Below are 18,781 nucleotides of genomic sequence, written 5' to 3'. Positions count from 1 at the left end.
ACTGGCCCTTGAGGACTGGAGTTTGAGACCCCTGTCATATGGAATATGACAGGTGTGGTTGAACTGCATGAAGACTCTGAAGTTTCTCTTCTCTTCTGGCAGGACAGGAATGTGGCCTTGTCCTGTGAGCCACTGTAAGGATGTACTTAGAGTAGAACTGGACTGTCACCGGCCTCAGGCTCTTCACCCTTTTCAAAGACAAAGCAGTCATTTAGATAAAATATTAGATATTGTTTACCTGTAAATGCACAAAGTAAATTTAGAAATGTAATTATTGTCAAGAGTAAACAAGCGCTGATAGTGTAATCTACAGCTGTGGCCAAACGTTTAGAGAATGAGAAGTGTTGTTTGCTTATTTACAAAGTTTGCTGTTTCAGTGATAGTTGTACATCATATTATATCACTTCAAACAGAGATGATCCAGTAATGCTGCACTAATGAATTAGACTAACTATTCACTTTAGCTAAAGTTATTAAGTCAGCTAAAGAGTTGGGATGCCGTGTAAGACATAAATAAAGCTAAAACACAAAGGTTTGGGCACCATTTTGCATGTTTCCCTACTGTAGGGGTCTCTGCAAGCATACAGAGGGGGTACTCTGAGAGGGTCCAAGATGACAACTTTGGAATTCTACTAGAAACAGTCGATCATATTTGTTGTCAAAGCTGAATTCAGGGCAAACTACGCTAAATTAGCGTTTTGAGCTAACAGCTACAATAAGCACAAAAGTTACCTTACGGCTATCATTTGTTAACATGACGCTTGTTCTTATACATGTAATACATTTATTACCAACCTGAGAGTTTATCCGCTGGTCATTCAACATGACGAATGACTTCTGAAGTCTTAATTCAGCTCAAGACGCTGTAGATTCCCGTCAGTAACACTTTCGGTCCGCTAGTAAGACGTAGTTCTATTAATCTGCGCTTGAACCGGAACCGGATGTAAGTTCCAAAAAACTGAATTTTGGAACTGAAATTGAATTGTAGAACTGAAATTGAATGGTGAGAAGTGAAACTGAAATTATTCGAGAGCTGAATTTTTAAAGGATAAAATGCAGTTTCAAAGCAAATCAATTCATTTTCAAAATATAAATTCAATTTCAATTTAGTGATGATCATTTTCAAACCATAAATTCAATTTCAAATTAGACTAATTCAAATTCAGTTTTCAAAAGCATTTATTCAAGTTACAATTCAGATTCAATCTGAGCAATTCAAATTCAAATTTAACTTATTCAAATTCAGTTTCTGATGGCACAGATTTCTGCCCATAATTCTAAGTGAAAGATTCACAATTGAGACTTTAAACAATTGTAAACCAAATGTTTTAACACTGGGATTGCCAGGCTTCTACCGTTCTACCTTTAAAAGCCGGAGAGCAGTCAAATGCTGGAAGTGGAAGCTAAATTGGCTAGTCATTCATATGTATATTAGGTTGTTACCTAGGAATTCTGGAGGGAGGGGAATGGGGGTGAGTGATTGAGGGGGTGGGGGAGTGGAGTGTTTCAGTTTGCCATCTTAGGGAGAAATCAACACACATGGGTGTAGGTCCTTTGTTGCTGACATTTATTGATAAAAACAGTATAAAAAACCAACCATTTGTACACATATGTACAAATAATAATAAAAAGTGAGTGAGTACATTTCAACATTTTCAGCAATCACTCACAATCCTGGCACTGCCATGGTATCTGTCGTCTGCATTTACCACATGTGTATCTGTAGCAGTGAACACATCGCACAGTGGCCTGATTTTTTTTGCATCTGTGTTTGACCTTCCGGGGGAAGCTGAACAGAAAACGTTTTGATTTTTAAAAAGAAATAATGAGCTATAAAATGAACTATGATATGGTAACTCTTAGTTTCCTAACTTATGGGTAATGTAAACAGAAGCTGATGAACAAAAAACTGAAGAGATGGCACAACACGCAGTGGTTTTATGTAGACTTGCAAACACATTGGTGATATGTGGTACCTCACTTCTGATATCCACGAGCTATGCACATGACCAGTCTCACGCCATCGCTGATGTTTCACTTTCACATAAATCACATGTTGAAGTTTACTGTAATGTGAAACTACTTCTTAGAAAGTGTTTAGATTAAACTGCAAATGATATCCATATTATACCATTGTTTTGTATGAGTTCACAGACTCCCATTTCTTATTTATCATTAAAAAATGGGAAAATCTGATGAGTAACAAATGAGTGTTTAATTAAATTAATGTTTAAAGTTCCATAAGACTGTGTTAGTTTTTCAGCTGCATACCAAGGGATGAATCACTTAACTGGAAGTAAGGAATATCTGAGGCTTCTACTACCACTTTTGCAAAGCTTTGTTCCTAAATGTGATGTCAAAACGCACTGTCATACATTTCAAATTTTAGTTTTGAGTATATAAAGTGTCACTAAATTATCAGCTTTGTAAGGTGGAGGTTTATTAGGATATATAAACTCATATGCATCCATTCTCTTCCGTTTAACCAATTCAGGAATGCAGGGGGGCTAGAGTCTATTCCAGCTTTCATATGACAAGAGGGAGGGTACACCCTGGACAAGTCACCAGTCAATGCAGGGCTAAGATAGGGAGACAGAAAACTATTCACACTCACATTTACACCTGTGGACAATTAAGATTCACCAGTTAACCCAACCCCACTCACTGTATGTCTTTGGACTGTGGGAGCAAGCCGGAGCACCCATGCAAACCTGGGGAGAACATGCAAATTGAAAGAGCCTGGCCAGATGGTAGAGTTGACCCTGCAAGGCAACAGTGCTAACCACAATGATCCTCCACAGTGTCTCAAGTGACATGTGTATTAGATGAGTGGAAGAATTTATTTCATTTATGTATTATTCACATAATTTTATTGTATTATGTCTTGGTGCCGCTGGATATTAGCATGTCTCTCACACTCATACTTTTAACAGATGGTATCTCAGGAAGTTGGGGGAAGCATCCACACACAAAGGAGATTCAATTAAACAGGCTCTGCTTACTTTGTTTTTTGCCAGCAATACCCTCAGTGTCCATTCCGCTTCAGCCAAGGTTCAAATGGAGATCAATTACCAAGATCTGGGTCATGGCACCAAATTGTGGAAGGAGACAATGCCTTCTGTCTGATTCTTTTTGTCTTGGTAGAGATCACGCAGAGATGTTTCCATGTTTTACACAATCCTTTTATTACCAATTTTCCTTACAGATGCATATGGAGATCAACACACTGCATCCTATGTAGTCCTATGCTAAAGGCTGATCTAAAGAATTCCACACAACAGTTACAGTTATAACCTTTGATCTCCTCCCCTTACAGTAAAAAACCCCACAATGGAAAAACACTGGTACAGTGGCCAGGGGTGTTGACACCCTGACCCCCATCTCCTGTTAGGGCAATGTGGGGTGATCGTGGTCAGAGGGCCCAATGGTGCCAGCGTCCGGCAGCCTCGCCTCTGTCAGTGCGCCCCAGGGTGGCTGTGGCTACAATGTAGCTTGTCATCACCAGTGTGTGAATGTGTGGATGACTGAATGTGTAAAGCGCTTTTGGGTCCTTAGGGACCAGTAAAGTGATATACAAATACAGGCCATTTATCATTTTAGAGTCCGTTTGCCCTTTGTCTGCCCCTCACCCTCAGTAACTCTTGCTTCCTGCCCTGGGGGTGGGTGTTGATTGTCCTTCTGCCCTGCACCCCAGTTCTTTGTTCCCATTCCAGGCCTATTTCTATTTTGTATACCCATTAACCACCATATTGTATTATTACAAGCAAACCCAAACTATATTCTCTTCAACTCTGGTGTATATTAAGGAATCTATTCTCAACAGTGTTTTTGCATAGTGACCAGCATTACCCTGTTGATACTGTAATTCAACTTCTAGCCACACTGGTGAAACAGAAAGGGAAGGAATCATGTGCTGAGCTATGACTAGCTGTCTGTCACTGGTTGGCAAACATGAACCCAAACACCTATTTTGGTTTATGTTTCTGTGGAACTCCTTTAAGGGGCACAGTAGTTCCTGTAAATGAAGTTGGTATTTTCATGTAATGCAAAACAGCAGAATGTGACTTCTTGGAATTAAAACTAAAGCGGTAGTTTGACACACCCACAGCTGAGCCTTGTCAAGTAGGAGGTGACACTGTGTGTGTGCTTCAGTCCTTCATGTTATAACTCATCACTTCTCCTGTCAAAAGCAGGTAAGAACAGGAACATTGCTCCATGAGGAAATATTGCAGGCAGATCTTCATGCAACATCTCAACTTAAATTTAGAAAGTGCACTTTATAACTTCCTTCCTTAAATCTTTATTTATGCTTTCTGCTGTTTCGGAAACATCGATGGCAGCAGCACATTTGGCCATGAGTGGTGTCACAACTGCCAAAGGCGCATTCATGATTTTGACTCTGCTGTGTCTGGTCCATTTTTCAAGTTCAGTGATAAACAACGATCAACTGGTAAAATGGTTGTTAACTTTTTTCCTTTTGTAAAAAAAAGATATTTTAATAAATTTCACTTAAAATATGTACTCTTACACTCAAATTGTGACAGTCTGATTAATCGATACATTTTTATCTTTATTTTTAACATTCATATTTTTGTGCCATACACATGTTTCAGGCGCATGTTTGCTGACATGCTTGCATGTTTTCTCTGGTTTTGCAGGAGGAACTGAAAGCAAACATTCAAAAACTCCAACAAGAAACAATGAGAAAGAAGGTGAGTCTGCCAATATTAATGTTGAAGGCATCTATAATGGCTAACATAAAAATTATCATCATAGCAAAGTCTCTTTCTAATTCACTACATATTTTTGTATATTTTGTTATATTAAGTAGGATCACTTTTTGTCCTCCAGGCTGAATATATTTTAGACAGAGCCTACGTTCCAGCTATTCTTGATGGTATTGGACGCTACATGGATCCTTTGTCCGAATTTCTGAAGTCATTGAACGTTTCTACATTGGTACTTACACCAGTGCTGGATTTAATGGATGACCTAAAGACTTTCCTGGAAGCCAGCAAGAAGTACATAATTAAATACTTTGAGACAATAGCTGAAGAAATCAAGGACAGTGAAGATAAACTAAGCAGTGTGATGGCAATATTAACACATCTAGAAAAGCATAAAGATGAACTGTAAGATATTAGTCAGCGTCTGTCTCAAGTATTAAATGTTCTGTATTTCTAAAACTTCTCTTTCATACTGTGCAGGTTTTGAGTCAAGAAATAACTTTGTCATATTTTCTTTTCATTTTCTTTGTTTTAATTGAGTTTAAATGCAAACACAAGACACAGAACTGAGGTTGTGTCTAAGTAACCATATTAACACTGGCAATTGTTAATGATTTAAATGATGAAAGCCTTTTAATGTGAATAAAGACATTAAAGACATGTTATTATTTCATGTTTTTTCAAATTGTGATGTTCGTGAGAAAAGACAGAAGCTGTGGCTGATTGTTCTCTAGTGTTTACTCACTGCCCAAAATGTAAATTCCTTAAGCCACAAAATGCAGAACACCCATCACCTGATCCCCTGATGTAGGCCATGTGTGTGTGTGTGTGTGTGTCTGTGTGTGTGTGTGTACTGTTATTCCACACTGCTGACTAGATGTTTTATACTGGTGTTAAAGGGAGAGTTTAGTGCTACACTAAATCACATTATAGACCACAACAAAACAACAGATCTTATTTGACTTGTAACTCATCAGTGACACCCTGGAAAATAGAATGAGCAAAATTCATGAACAAATATGTAATAATACATAAAGTTTTATATGATCATAATAGTTATTGTTTTGTAGGCTGTTTTGTTGTTTTTGATTTAGAAATTAATAATTTTACTACTATAAAAACTCATCATCTAAGTAGACAAACTATCTACTAATGTACATATATTATTTACTAAAACTAAAATGTTATAAAACTTATTGTTTGCAAGCTGCTGAAAATCTGGGACCAATAACTAATGGGTCTAAAGTGGACCAGAAAAAGGTTAGTTCAGTCAAAATGAAAGTAAAACTGCAGCTAATGCACGTGAGATGAAAGAAAGTGAAAGGACAACAGAGTATAGGGAACCTTTCAAACACGCCACCTCATTGTGTTTTCATTCTTTACCAGCACAGAACATCAGATCGTCGTCCATTCCCAAACAGGTAAGATCAGTAACATAAAATATGATGTTTGCAAAGTGTAACATTAAAATTTGTTGCCGTATGTGTGTGTGTCAGTTTCTTATTAATGTTATTGACATGGTGTCTTAACCTAATGGATTCTTTTAATTCTAACAGTGATGGCAGAAGCAACTACCAGAACAAGAGGGCGAACTTGCTTCAGATTCATCAAGTGCTTGTTTGTCTTTATAATTCTGTTCATCTTATCTCTTCTGTGCCTTATTTTCATTGCAATCTGGGCCAAGAACCAAGTGGTAAATTCCTCCTTTGTCAATCTCTTGATGTGGCAGTAATTACAGGATTATTTGCACATACATGTAAATTCTTCCAGTAATTAAGAGCTCATTAAATGTTGGAATTGTTCCTTTTTTATAATGGTATAACCCATTTAAGCCGCTGTTGTTCTCTCAAGATTCAGCAAATACTGAAAAGAGTAAGCGAAGACATTGACAAACACAAGGTGGGTCAGTTTGCACGTTTCTCAAAAGGCTTTGAAAGTCTGTTATGTGTGCTGACAGAAAACAAAAATAATTCATTATTTAAAGTATTTTCTTTATTAATTCTGTTTTAATAAACATATTATGAAGTGATCAAATTTAGGATATTTGTGCTTTGTTTTGTTTTTTTGCTTGTGATAATTTTTATTTTTACCTACCTTTACCCTTAGCATTACCTTCTTGGCTACTGTTAACTGAATGCTCAGACAATGCCATTGGTCAGTTGCAATGTTGGTCCTGGACAAATATATGTTGCAACGACAACAACACAGTAATATCAGATTGTGCAAAAGTCATACAAGTACGGTATTTCTCTGTACTTACTACACTACTCAGTATTGTGTAGTAAATTGAATTGTACCATTTTTTTTTCCATTAGGAAGATGGCGTGTATAGAAGAGCTGCAATCACAAAAATATTTGATCTCGCAAGTTCACTGGACAGCAACAAAAAACTGGTAAATTAAAATTGACCAATTTGTTATTATTTAAAAAATATATATATTGTTTGATTTTATATGCTACTGTTTATATTCTGTAACACACTCACTATGTTCTGTTCCTTTCCTTTCAGGAAATATTCAAGGAAACCCTTCAAACAGCGATAGAACAGGAAGAGAGACTGAAGGTGGGTCAGTCAGTCTCCAGTTTATTCTCAGAAAGTCCATAATATGAGTAGAAATACTATATGTGAAAAGTTTTATTTTTCTCCTTTAGGAAGAATCCAGGTACAAAATGACAACCCTCTCAAAACAATACAATGAAAAAATGAAGGAACTTGTGCCTAAATTTAAAGAAGCAATGATATCATCATATAATTTTCCACCACTCCGGGAAATAGTTGACATTACATTTCACATGTTAAAAAAAACCGGCGCTTACATAGACAAGAAGCTGGATGTGCTGCAAGAATAGAGAACTCAGAAAATATAAATGACAGGAGTAAATGATGAGCTTCAGAAAATTGTAAGAAAAACAATAATTTGAACTTGCTTCTCTTTTCATTTGTTGACCTATGTAACATATATCATGTATTTGTGAAAGGACATAATCTGAATTGTTTTTGTGACTTTCTCTAATTGTATACTTCTTAGTTGCATAACATCTTGTCCTATAATGGTCTCGGAGCTGTATTATAAAGTGAAAAGATTTACTCCTGGTGTGAGGCCTAAGCAAGAGCACAGTTGAGCTCTTTGGTCTTGATGCAATAATGACTGCAGTACTGAAATCAGGATCCTTGTGTAGGCAGCACAACTTGTCAGTTAGTTGCAGTTATTTAAGTTCCAGTGTTGCAGTTGTTTAGGCTGTGTTTAACTTCCTTATCATAAAGAGATCAGAAAAATGCAGACCTGCATAGTGTTCTGTTCTGAAACTAAACCTGAGGTTTCCAAATCTAGCTTGTGCTTCCACATGTATGATCTGGTGTTGGCAGCATGTAACCAATCATAGACATGAACAGGTCTACTGAGATTCTCTGCTGACAGTAATATTATTTTGATCGTATTAACTAATGTAATCAAAACAAGAATAGTTTAAACATTTAAACACATATAGTACAGTGTGTGTGTGTGTGTGTCAATGTTTTAATTTACTTCTTTATTTAGAAGAGTTATTCTGATTATAGAAATACTGCTACAATTTATACCATTACATATTAACGTATATTGAGTTAGGTAATAAGAATGCTTGGTGATTTATATCAATAAAGGATTTGTAACTGTGCAAACTGTGACATTTATGGGGGAATAAAGCGGCTGTGGCTGCTTGGTGACAGAAATTTAGTTTTTATAAACTTGAACGGTACAGTTCTGTCATGAAAGTCCAATCAGTATCAAATAATTACAATATAAGAAATATAATTATATTGTTTATAAAGGTCTTTTTTCCATAAATTTTCCATAACATATTATTGTAATTTTAATGTGGTCATTATCTCATAATTATCTCATAATTATGACATAATTCATGAAATATATATAATAAAACCAGACATAGCAATAAAAAAAAATAAAATAAAATAAAAAGTCAGTTACCCACAGAGTTAAAAGCCAGGGAATAAAAATAGGTTTTTAATAAAGACTTAAAAACTGCTATGGTTTGTTATTGAACATTGTTCAGTTCTGTTTTGTACTTTGATGACCACTTAGACCAAAGATACTGTTTTAAAAAGTGTTGTTTTTTTTCTTTTTAAATCTATAAAGCGCCTGTTCGTTTTTTATTAAAACTAGTTTGACATAAATGTTAGTGTTTCCTTTTTGATCTTTTAATGCTTACGCTACACTGTAAACGTCTACATTAGAGACATTTCTGTTACCTATTTATGAGACTGGGCTGCTTGACTACGATTTGGAAGTGGATGCAAAATCACATGGAGCTTGCTATTGTTTCTTTTTTAATATGATGGACTGACCACAGGAGGTATCTGTTTTGGACTAGGCAAAGAATAATCTGACCCTATTTCTACCTGTCTCTACTGTTTGAAGATTTCACTGAAGTTTGCGCAACTGTAATTGTCAGGATATATATTTATTCCAGCTCTCATAGGGCTGATTAGATACACAATATTCATAATTTTCTTACAAATAAAACTATAATGACAAACATGAACAGCTGTGCATATTTCTGAGACATGAATGTTTGTAAACAACTTTATTTTGTGAATATGCTCATATTTATACAGTGTACATTTGTAGGCTGAAACTGTAATGGTGAACCTGAGGTGACGGTCAACAGAAAGTAAATATATATGTAACGATGGAAAAGAATTAACATGGTTTTGTTATGTTTAAATTCCTGTTAAACTTGGGATCGCAACCATGGGTTTATTTTGAAAGATTTGATTCTGGAACTTTTATTTTGAAAATCCACAGCGGAAGTCTGCTACTGGTAAACTGGTTTTCCCAAAACTTATCCCGTTAGTAGCAGCGAAGCTTTAGCTGTGAGAAGTTCTTCCTTAGTCTGCCCTACTGAATATGAGTTAAAAACATATTTGAAGGTCTTGATTGAGGTTAACATAACAGTGCATTAACAGCATGAATTACCCATACAATAGCATCTGATTAGATTTCGGGTTTTATGATCTTGTTTTGAAATTAATGGGTTAGACCAGGGGTCGGCAACCTGCGGCTCCGGAGCCGCATGCGGCTCTTTTGTCCTTATGCTGCTGCTCTGGGTGGTTTGGGAAAATAAATTAGAAGTATTAAGCTGAAGTGTATTTTATTTGTGTTTAGTTCTTTTTTTTAACTTGTAGTTCTAAATTGGAAGATTTTGTTATTAAATATAAAAAATAAAATTATATTTTATTATTTTTCATCTCAAAATAAGCGTCACACTCGCGGAAGCTGGTATACCTGCCGAAACGCCGTGCATTTTTCGAGACTTTCAACCCCAGATAAGCCAATTATGGATCTTCGGATCCACATTATGTCAGCAGCTATTCTCCACCGTGAACTGTGTTAAAAACAAACACTGTTTACGCCTCACAGATGACAGCTTACAGTCCTGCGTAAAGATGACTTCGTACAGCCCCGATTTGCAGACGCTGTGCACAGAGGTTGAGGAGCAGAAGTTCCATTGTAAACATACCACGGCAGACCCGCTGCTTTTCAGCATGTCTTTATTGACCACTTTTCACACACGATTGCTGTACGCATATAGCCAGCTGTAGCTTTTCAGCTCACAGCCCGACAACACAACAGCAGAGGGAGCACAGACTTTAAGGCGGCGAGGCGTGATTGCTGGTGCTGCTCAGGTGCGTCCGACTCCCATGCAGCGGCACTGCCCGCCACACACATTAACCAGTTAAGATACATATTTAGGCAGCATTTTTCAGCAGCATAGTGCTTTTTTTCAAATTACTTTTTAAAAGTCAGGTCAAGGCTCCAAAAGCCCAAAGGCCATATAAGGGTGGCGGCTCACAACAGTTTTTGTTTGCTACATGGATCATTTTAGTTCAGCTGGGTGTCTTTCCTTTTGTTATATTTCTTTAAGAGTTAAAAATGCATTAATTACATAAATAAAATGTCATTTTCTCTGTAGCACTTCATGGATTTCATAAGCAACACACTTTAGTTGCTCTGTGGATTCTTTTAAAAACCAGTTAAAAACTTTTCTGTTCAAACAAGCCTTTATATTTTATATTCTTTACATTATTTACATTTGATCTTTTACATTGTGTATAATGTCTATTGATTGTATTGTTTATTTTAATACTTGTGTACAGTGCTTTGTGACTGCCTGTCTGTGAAAAGCGCCTAATAAATAAACTATACTTACTTACTTTAGTTGTTCACGCAAAGCATAAAGGTAAAAAAAAAACAATATATACAGTGTCATCTTCAATTTAAATGTCAAAAAGTATTTGTGGCTCCAAGTGTTTTCTTTTGGGTGGAAACCAGGTCCAAGTGGCTCTTTGGGTGTTAAAGGTTACTGACCCCTGTGTTAGACGGTAGAAAAAATGGACACGCTGAGCTAGCGGCTACCAGCTAGAGGAGACTGTCATGTCTAATAATTTGAAACTTCTCTTCAAGGTTCAAGGTTCTTTATTTGTCACATGCATAGTTATACATGTATAACACACAGTGAAATGTAACCTGACACGCTCCTCGACATGTGCAAAAATGGGGGGGTGTGTGTAGAGTAAGAACATTATATATATAGTATATACATTAGGTGAATGTGCAGTAGTAGCAGCAAGCAGGTGAATTCTGTGCATCTCTTGATAGTTTGGGCGGAAACCTGTTGTTGAAAACCCACGGTTATTCATGTCCCATGTTATTACAGGTATGTGTATTTTGAAACATGTATTTAGTTGAGCTGCAGGTTCATTCTGTTTAAGAAATAGTGCTTATTACGTTTTGTCCACCAGATGGCAGCATTGTTTCCATTTACTTTTGTACATGAAAGAAAAATTTGGCTTTGGTCTGGAAGTTCATTTATTTTCCTGGACCAATATTTTATTTTCTGATCAAACAAGAAATCTTTAATGAGCAGCTAGACTTGTCTCGCATTAACTGGCTGAGTTAATGCCAGTTAATGCAACATTGAAGCAGCTGGAATCCATAGATGTGTGTGTTCATGGAGCTGCATTTTCACCTGCTGGACATCACTACCTGACAAGTTTAACTGTCTTCAGAACATTGCAGAGGCCTTATTGACAGTATTTGGCTCTACATATCTGTGTGAGCAGATTTTCTGTCACGAGTGTCCTCAGGTAGCTGTGTGAATGCTGGACACTCGGAGAACTGTGTCACTGAGTGGGAGACCAGAGATCATATTAACATGTGTGTCTCTGTATTAACCGACATGCCATATTGGCTTAGTTTATTTTTCTTATCATTGTTGTGAGGAGACCATAAATAGCATTTTCTGTTGTACAGTCATTTTGCTGTTATGGAGTTCTTGTTATGGATAAAAAGTGTCTGTTTTTTGTTTCAAAATAGCTGATAACTATTCACTGATAGCTGCCAACATCTTCGAACACATATAATTCTAGAAAGTGGTTCTATGTCGTGTGTAACTGTTAATATAGAGCGTTATTAAATTTATTGCTAATGCAATCATATGGCACACTGACCTCTGAGGAAATTTTAAATGGCACTCGCCATCAGAAAGGTTGCCTACCCCTGCACTACAGACTGACTCTGTCTCCATGGTTACATCATATATTATATAAACGGCTTCCAAAGATACCGCCATGGCTCACTGCAGCTGTAACACTTTCACTCTTTGCCAATCATTTCACGTTTTTGATAGCTATGAAGAAAGAATATGTTTTTAAGGTCATGATACGCGGTTGCTATGGTGGTTGCTTTTCCGTTATTTGAGGTTATGGATGTTATTTGACTGGAGGTGTAACTCACAGACACACGAGACGCGCCATTACTCCAATGAGTGTCCTTTATTATTTTTCATCCCACCCTCACAACACCCAGCACAAACGTTCCTACCTCTTAACATTTACCTGATACTACAGTTGCTGTGGACTAGGGTGAACTGTGCGTCCGATTCCTGTTATTAGCTGTCTGCCGTAGGAAGCCTGCATTCCATTTAGAAGTAGCGGCGGTCTGCCATAAATCGAAATCAAACGGCGCTTTGTTCTTTAAGAAAAGGCCTTTTATAGTCGTTCATGACACGCGTGCGCACACACACACACACACACACACAAAACACTTTGCCTCACAATGCAACTTTACTAAAACCTTTGAAGTATATGATATAAAATAGAAAAATGAAGCAACCAGAGATTTAATGATGAAGACTCTGGGTTCTGTAGTTCACTTTTTACAGTCCTGAATGACTCTTTGCACATTCATATAATTTATTGAGGTGGAGTTTAGAATGCACTTTGCATTTAGACTGTTGCTGTTTAATTTTTTAAATTGTTACCTTGTTATGTCATGAATAAGGTTTACCTGCCTGGGGGTTGATGGATCAGCTGGACAAAGGACCCCCTGAAGATCCTCTACCTAATCACATGAGCCAGTGAGTTTCGGGTGAGCTCATTGTGAAACCTAGCCCCACCCTATCATTTGATTTCCTGAGTGGGCGTTAAGGCGTCTGGGAAGGGATCTCAAAACTGAATTATAGATGGCAGATGCCTTCCATCTATATGCTGGCCCATGTCTACGGGACTGATTTCTGCTAATAATGCCCATTGTATGGACTGATAACATCCAAAGCAAGTGAAAGTCACCCAATCGCTAGCTGTACCATTACCCAGCATACATCATCCCTCCATCAATGCAATAAACGATACAAAAAAATAGCCTGTATTTAATTTATCTACTGTATCTGCTGTTTCTCATGTAGTTGTTTACATTATATAATTCATCGTGTTCAGTATATATCACTACAATGTGATTTCGGAAATATATAAATATACGGACAACAGGCTCTTCCGCGGCAATCTCTTGTAATCAAAAAACAACGTTTAGGGAGCTCTATAGTATTCAATAAGAAGACCCTGCACGTCAATTCTTGATATGAGGGGGGTACCCGACGCGTCGATAAGTGAAGCAGAGGGACCCTGACCATGCGTCACACATTTGACGAGTTAGGAGTGAGAACGTGTTGTATATATAGTTAAATTTATATCGTCTATTTTTATAGTCAGTGATAATTATACTTTCATTTTATTTTAGTTTAAAATTTATTTCTTTATTCTTTTTCATCACAACTACTGAAATTTACACCCTTTTTCAGACATACATATTTTATTAATATTTGTCCTGACACTTACTTCTGATAAGCATGCCTTTTTGGTTTTAGACGGAGATGGTAATGTACATATTGTATCACTTTATACACACAGTATCTGATCTAATCTAGCCAGTATTTGTATCACTATGAGAGCTGCATAAAGCCTTGGCTTGTGATCAAAACTTGACAGACCGGCTGTTCAACAAGGCAATACTGTGACTGTTCAAATATGTCAGCCCAAAAGAGTAAAGCATTGCATGTTGTTATAAATGTGTCCATCAATTTCAGTTTCATTTTTGGAATGTACTGTAGTATTTGTACTTACAGCAAATGAAGAGTTGTTTGTTTCCTATAAAAACAAGTGTAGAAGAAAAAGACAATTTAATACAGTTAATCGCTGTTGTGTAAATATCCACTTGTAATTTCTTTTTATATTGGAGTCTTTTTCTGCTCGGTGTGCTACATAATTTAGGCATGAAATTCTTTTGTTAGTACATAGTGATAAACAGCAGCCTTGGGGGAAAATCCTAAGGTTAAGGAATAAACTCAAAAACAAGTATTCCTTAAATCATATATTTTCTGTCCTCTTTGGTTGTGTGGTTCAGTGGCAGATGTTCAATAAATAAGATAGAAAGACACCATTAGAGTCTCTCAGTCCTTATTTGTTGTAGATTTCCAAAATATTTATTGGCTTTGTTGGCAGGATCATTCCTTGTGACTCCTTCTGGGTTACGTGTCAGACAGTGATCTGATATGAAGTCCAGTGCTGGCGGTCAGGTTGAGGTGACTGCAGTGGTCCAGTGTGGAGTCCTAGCCAACACTAGTGTCACCTATGGGTTTCCACCACCCTCTGTCATTGTTTATCACCTGCCATCTCAGGCTCCTCGTCACTGTCGTCAGTCCCAAGCCTCTACAGGGTCTCCACCATTTGCTTCAGCAGGTTTATGCTCGGTAACTCTCTGCTCTTAAGGTTGAATCCTTCTGAATCAACTGACTTTTGATTTTTGGAGTGTTTCTCACTTTGATGGACAGTTCAGGAAAGTGTGATCTCAAAAGGTATTGTCATTAGTTTGAGGATCCCATGCACAATATGTGCATACCCATATGGAAAAGATATATATAAATCGTATAAAGTTTGTATCTGTCTTGTGTGAAACTTGTATGAAAAGCATACAAGAGTGAAAACAGATATAAGATCCCTTAAAAAAGTATATAAATGAAACTTGTATGTTTTGGATACTTACTAAAACAATATATGAAAGTAATGAGAAAGTGGTCACTTTCATGAGTAACTCATATAAGCCTTATATGATTCACTATATCAAGTAGGCCACATCTTATCCAAGTCTTTTATAAGTTTTTTTCTATTTCTTTTCCATATGGGTATGGTGTGACCCTTTTTTTCACCTTCTACGTTCTACTGTTTTAGGGTTTTATGTATAGTGACAATTTTTTTATAAGCAGAAAGGGACTTCTGAGTATCTTTGTATTTTAATCAACAATGTCATTTTTCTTTTTGTGATATCTCCAGTCATTTTTATTACTAAAACCAAGTGAGTCACTTGGGGCGAGGGCATATCCAAAGTGAAAGAGTGAATGAGGAAAAACCAGTTGTGCAATCAAGCAGGGATGCCAGGAATCTGCACCTGTCAGTAACTGGTTGAATGAGTTGGAATGCCACACACTCAGAAGACCTAAAAAATACTGTATACTTATCTATTTAAAAAAAAAATCCAAGTTGTGACTGAGGCATTTTCACGTGTCTCAAGTGACACTACTGATGTAATATTCCTGTAAAGTGAAACACGCAAATATCTGTGAAACAAAAATGAAAGCCTGAGGTATGAAGGTGAGCTAAACACCTCAGCCTACATATCGGGAACAACAAGGAAACACACCTTAAAACCCACATTCATACATGCAGACGCATACGTGGCAGAGTTGAGCAAAATGGGAGGTGGAAACAGGAGAATGTATAAAAGCGCACTGCGATGTCCCATCTCTTCATGTGTTCATTCACCAGCTTCTTTTTACATCACAGGTAAGTTCAGAAATTAAAACTCATATCAAAGATGATTCTAAGAAATTGAACAAATTTATTCAAAACTGTTAAAATGTGTTGTATTGCAGTTCTTGTTGTACATTTTTAAATTTAACATTATAATGACATTTGAATATAAAAATCTTCAGTTTGTAACCTTACTATTTAACTTACTGTGCTTTACACTGTACAATTTCATCTTAGAGGCAGATTTACTCCAAACAGTGATGGCAGCAGTTCTAGCCTCAAGCAGGGGACTGACTGTTTCCAGCAGCACCAAAGGCCTGTTCCTCATCTTCACCCTGTTGTCTCTGATTTGTCTTTCAAGTGCCTTGATAGACAAGGACCAACTGGTAAACTGTCTTTTACGATCTCTTCACTGTAATTTCCAAGTTGATAGACTATAACTTAATTTTTTTTTGTGCATTTGTTGCATTATGCATTATATTAACTTCAGCCATACGAATCTCCCAAACTGTAACCATGTCAATGTTTACTTTGGTTTTTCAGGAAAAATTCAAAGACAGCTATCAGAAATCACACCAGCAGCTAGAAAAACTGAAGGTCAGTACATGTTTCTCACATACTTAACAAACATTGTCTAATTATACTGGTGCATTAGGAGCTGTAATAAGTGACTCAAGTACATATATGACAAAATATAATGTGGCAAGAGTAAACTGAGTTTGTGGAATGTTATGAAATTAATTAAATGTTCTCCTATCAGATTGTGTTGAAACAACTTGTGACTGACTCCAAACAAAAAGTGACTGTGTTCAAACAACAAACGGACTTCATTACAGAGATGCTGAAGGAAACCGAGGCTTACATTGATAGAGAGGAAGAGCAGTTGGGAAGAAAAATAGAAGAAATTGAAAAAGATCTACAAAAACAGAAGAAATTTATTGAATTCCTTGAGGAACAGCAAACTGAACTGTAACATCCGTCTCAGTGATTTCCTTTTTCTCTGATGTTGCATCTGTTTAGTTCCCTTATCATACAGTACTTGTTTAAGTTTGGTTGAACTTTTTTAAAAGTGTCCCCCTTCTTTACAATTTTACATAAACTAGGAGTTTACTATTAGCTATCATTTTCAGGAGGATTTTATATGTTAATGATAAATAGGGCTGTGCGATATGACCAAAATCTCATATCCCAACATGAGAATTCTATTGTCCCGATAACGATATAAATCACAAAAATGTAACATTTTCTGTCAATTCTGTGAATCTCGGGCAGCTCGTCTGGCGGGAAGTGTTTCCAGCTGCGCGTCATGTAGCTGGAGTCGAGTGTTTTAACCGATGCGTGAAACTATACATTTAGCCCTTCAAATCAGCTGTGATGGATCATGGACACATCTAAAACCTCCAGGAGGCCTGGAGTTGCCTACCCCTGGGGCCCGTTCTTCGTACGTCGCTTACTACATCCAAGACCAAATCATCGCGCTAACCGTGAGTTCGCTAATCCGGTTCTCCGAACACACCTGCTGTTGACGATTAGTACAGTTGGATGAAGTAATGTGAGATCACTGGGTGTCGTAAAAGGGGCTACGCATCGATAGTAGAAACATTGATCGGCAACCCTTTGATTGGTCGGCGAAAATGTCGAAGGAGCGCGTTCGGTATTTTTCGGCAGCAGAGCAAGAACTCTTGAGTGAGGGATTTCAGGAGTTTCAGAGTTTAATCAGAACGCAAGGGAACACTGCAAAGGCTGCAAAAGCAAGGAGAGAGGGCTGGCAGAAAGTTGCTGACAAATTAAACTCGTAAGTAATTTCATATCACACTATATTATCCAATATTATATTACATTATATTATATTATATTATGTTATATTATATCCCCTTTCACATTGGAGCCACAACAGGACCCACTAGAACATGGGAACAAGTAAAAGTGAAATATAAGAATATTCTACAGAATGGTAATATTTATCACTTATATTGCTTTTCGTCTCTTGGAAAGAGACCCTGGAATAATCTGTTTGTTTGTTCATAACAGCAACCAAGAAAAGGGCAGAGCAGAAGAAGACAGGTGGTGGTCCTGCACCCCTCGTCAACAAGTTGGTTAAGTAAATAATACCCTCACGGGAAAATCGATATCTCTCTATGAGCACACTGTCGCGCTGAGCTAAAGGATCCTGTCTATCCCGCAATATACGCTGAATTCTGAGGACTCTCCTTATCAATCTTGCACCTTCCGCAATGGGTGGCTCGCGTATACGGACAGGACATGGCTGCGACAGGCTTCCCAAATCCACCTTCGCTTTTATAGCCGTGGTCTCCCATCTTGATTGCACAAAGTAATTTACTATTACTACTCTAAAATATGAATTACATCTGAAATAATCAAATACATGTAATAGAATGTTAATAGTACATTTCCCTTTTTTAGGATATGACCTGTATGTATCTGTGTGAAATCAATAAAAGGATCAAGTGCTGCATTATCTTTAGTTACATTGATAATATTTATTTATGGTGAAACAGTGGTGGAATATCGCTGTTGCTTTCATATAAATGAAGCAGACATACCTGCGTGGCCGCGATCTAATCCTGTTTACATAAAGTAAACCTGCTCCCGAGCAGGTTTACGCTTACGGCTCTGTTGCTATGACAGCAAGTCCCGGATGAGCTTCGGGGAACTGAACGATCCAGGATCACACGAAATCGTCAACAATCAAATCCAGCTTACTTAGCGAGGTACGAAGAACGGGCCCCTGGTCTAACATTATTTAATCCTTGCATCCATGACTTTGCCCATGGTGTGTTTGATCTTGGCAGCTTGTTCACCCCTAGGTGGCACTATGTCCTTCACTGCCACCATCCTCGTTCCCTGCTTGCATCTATGTTCCTTCTATCACAACTCTGGGATTTTGTCG

At 37.3% G+C, this 18,781-nt stretch overlaps 1 protein-coding gene across 1 annotated transcript; it reads left to right on the top strand.

Moving 5' to 3' along the window:
- The first annotated feature begins 15,238 nt into the window (after window positions 1-15,238).
- Window positions 15,239-18,530, top strand: LOC146675280 (uncharacterized). Its single transcript, XM_085400363.1, has 4 exons — window positions 15,239-15,903; window positions 16,108-16,256; window positions 16,414-16,467; window positions 16,631-18,530. The coding sequence occupies exons 1-4, from the start codon at window positions 15,813-15,815 to the stop codon at window positions 16,841-16,843; spliced, it is 507 nt and encodes a 168-aa protein (XP_085256489.1). The 5' UTR covers window positions 15,239-15,812; the 3' UTR covers window positions 16,844-18,530.
- Window positions 18,531-18,781: the final 251 nt, after the last annotated feature.

The sequence above is a fragment of the Rhamphochromis longiceps genome, linkage group LG3, assembly GCF_057381845.1.
Source record: "Rhamphochromis longiceps isolate RC_006_pf linkage group LG3, R_longiceps_female_GT1.1, whole genome shotgun sequence".
Classification (NCBI taxonomy): domain Eukaryota; kingdom Metazoa; phylum Chordata; class Actinopteri; order Cichliformes; family Cichlidae; genus Rhamphochromis; species Rhamphochromis longiceps.
Note: the sequence above shows the minus strand (reverse complement) of the source record. Positions and strands in the feature narration are given on the sequence as shown.

What these genes read in the sequence shown, in the direction of transcription:
- LOC146675280 (XM_085400363.1), top strand. Translation starts at nt 15,813, where the DNA reads ATGGGAGGTGGAAACAGGAGAATGTATAAAAGCGCACTGCGATGTCCC. An exon ending in TGATAGACAAGGACCAACTG is followed by an intron (nt 16,257 to 16,413) that starts GTAAACTGTCTT and finishes TTGGTTTTTCAG; the next exon opens with GAAAAATTCAAAGACAGCTA. An exon ending in AGCAGCTAGAAAAACTGAAG is followed by an intron (nt 16,468 to 16,630) that starts GTCAGTACATGT and finishes TTCTCCTATCAG; the next exon opens with ATTGTGTTGAAACAACTTGT.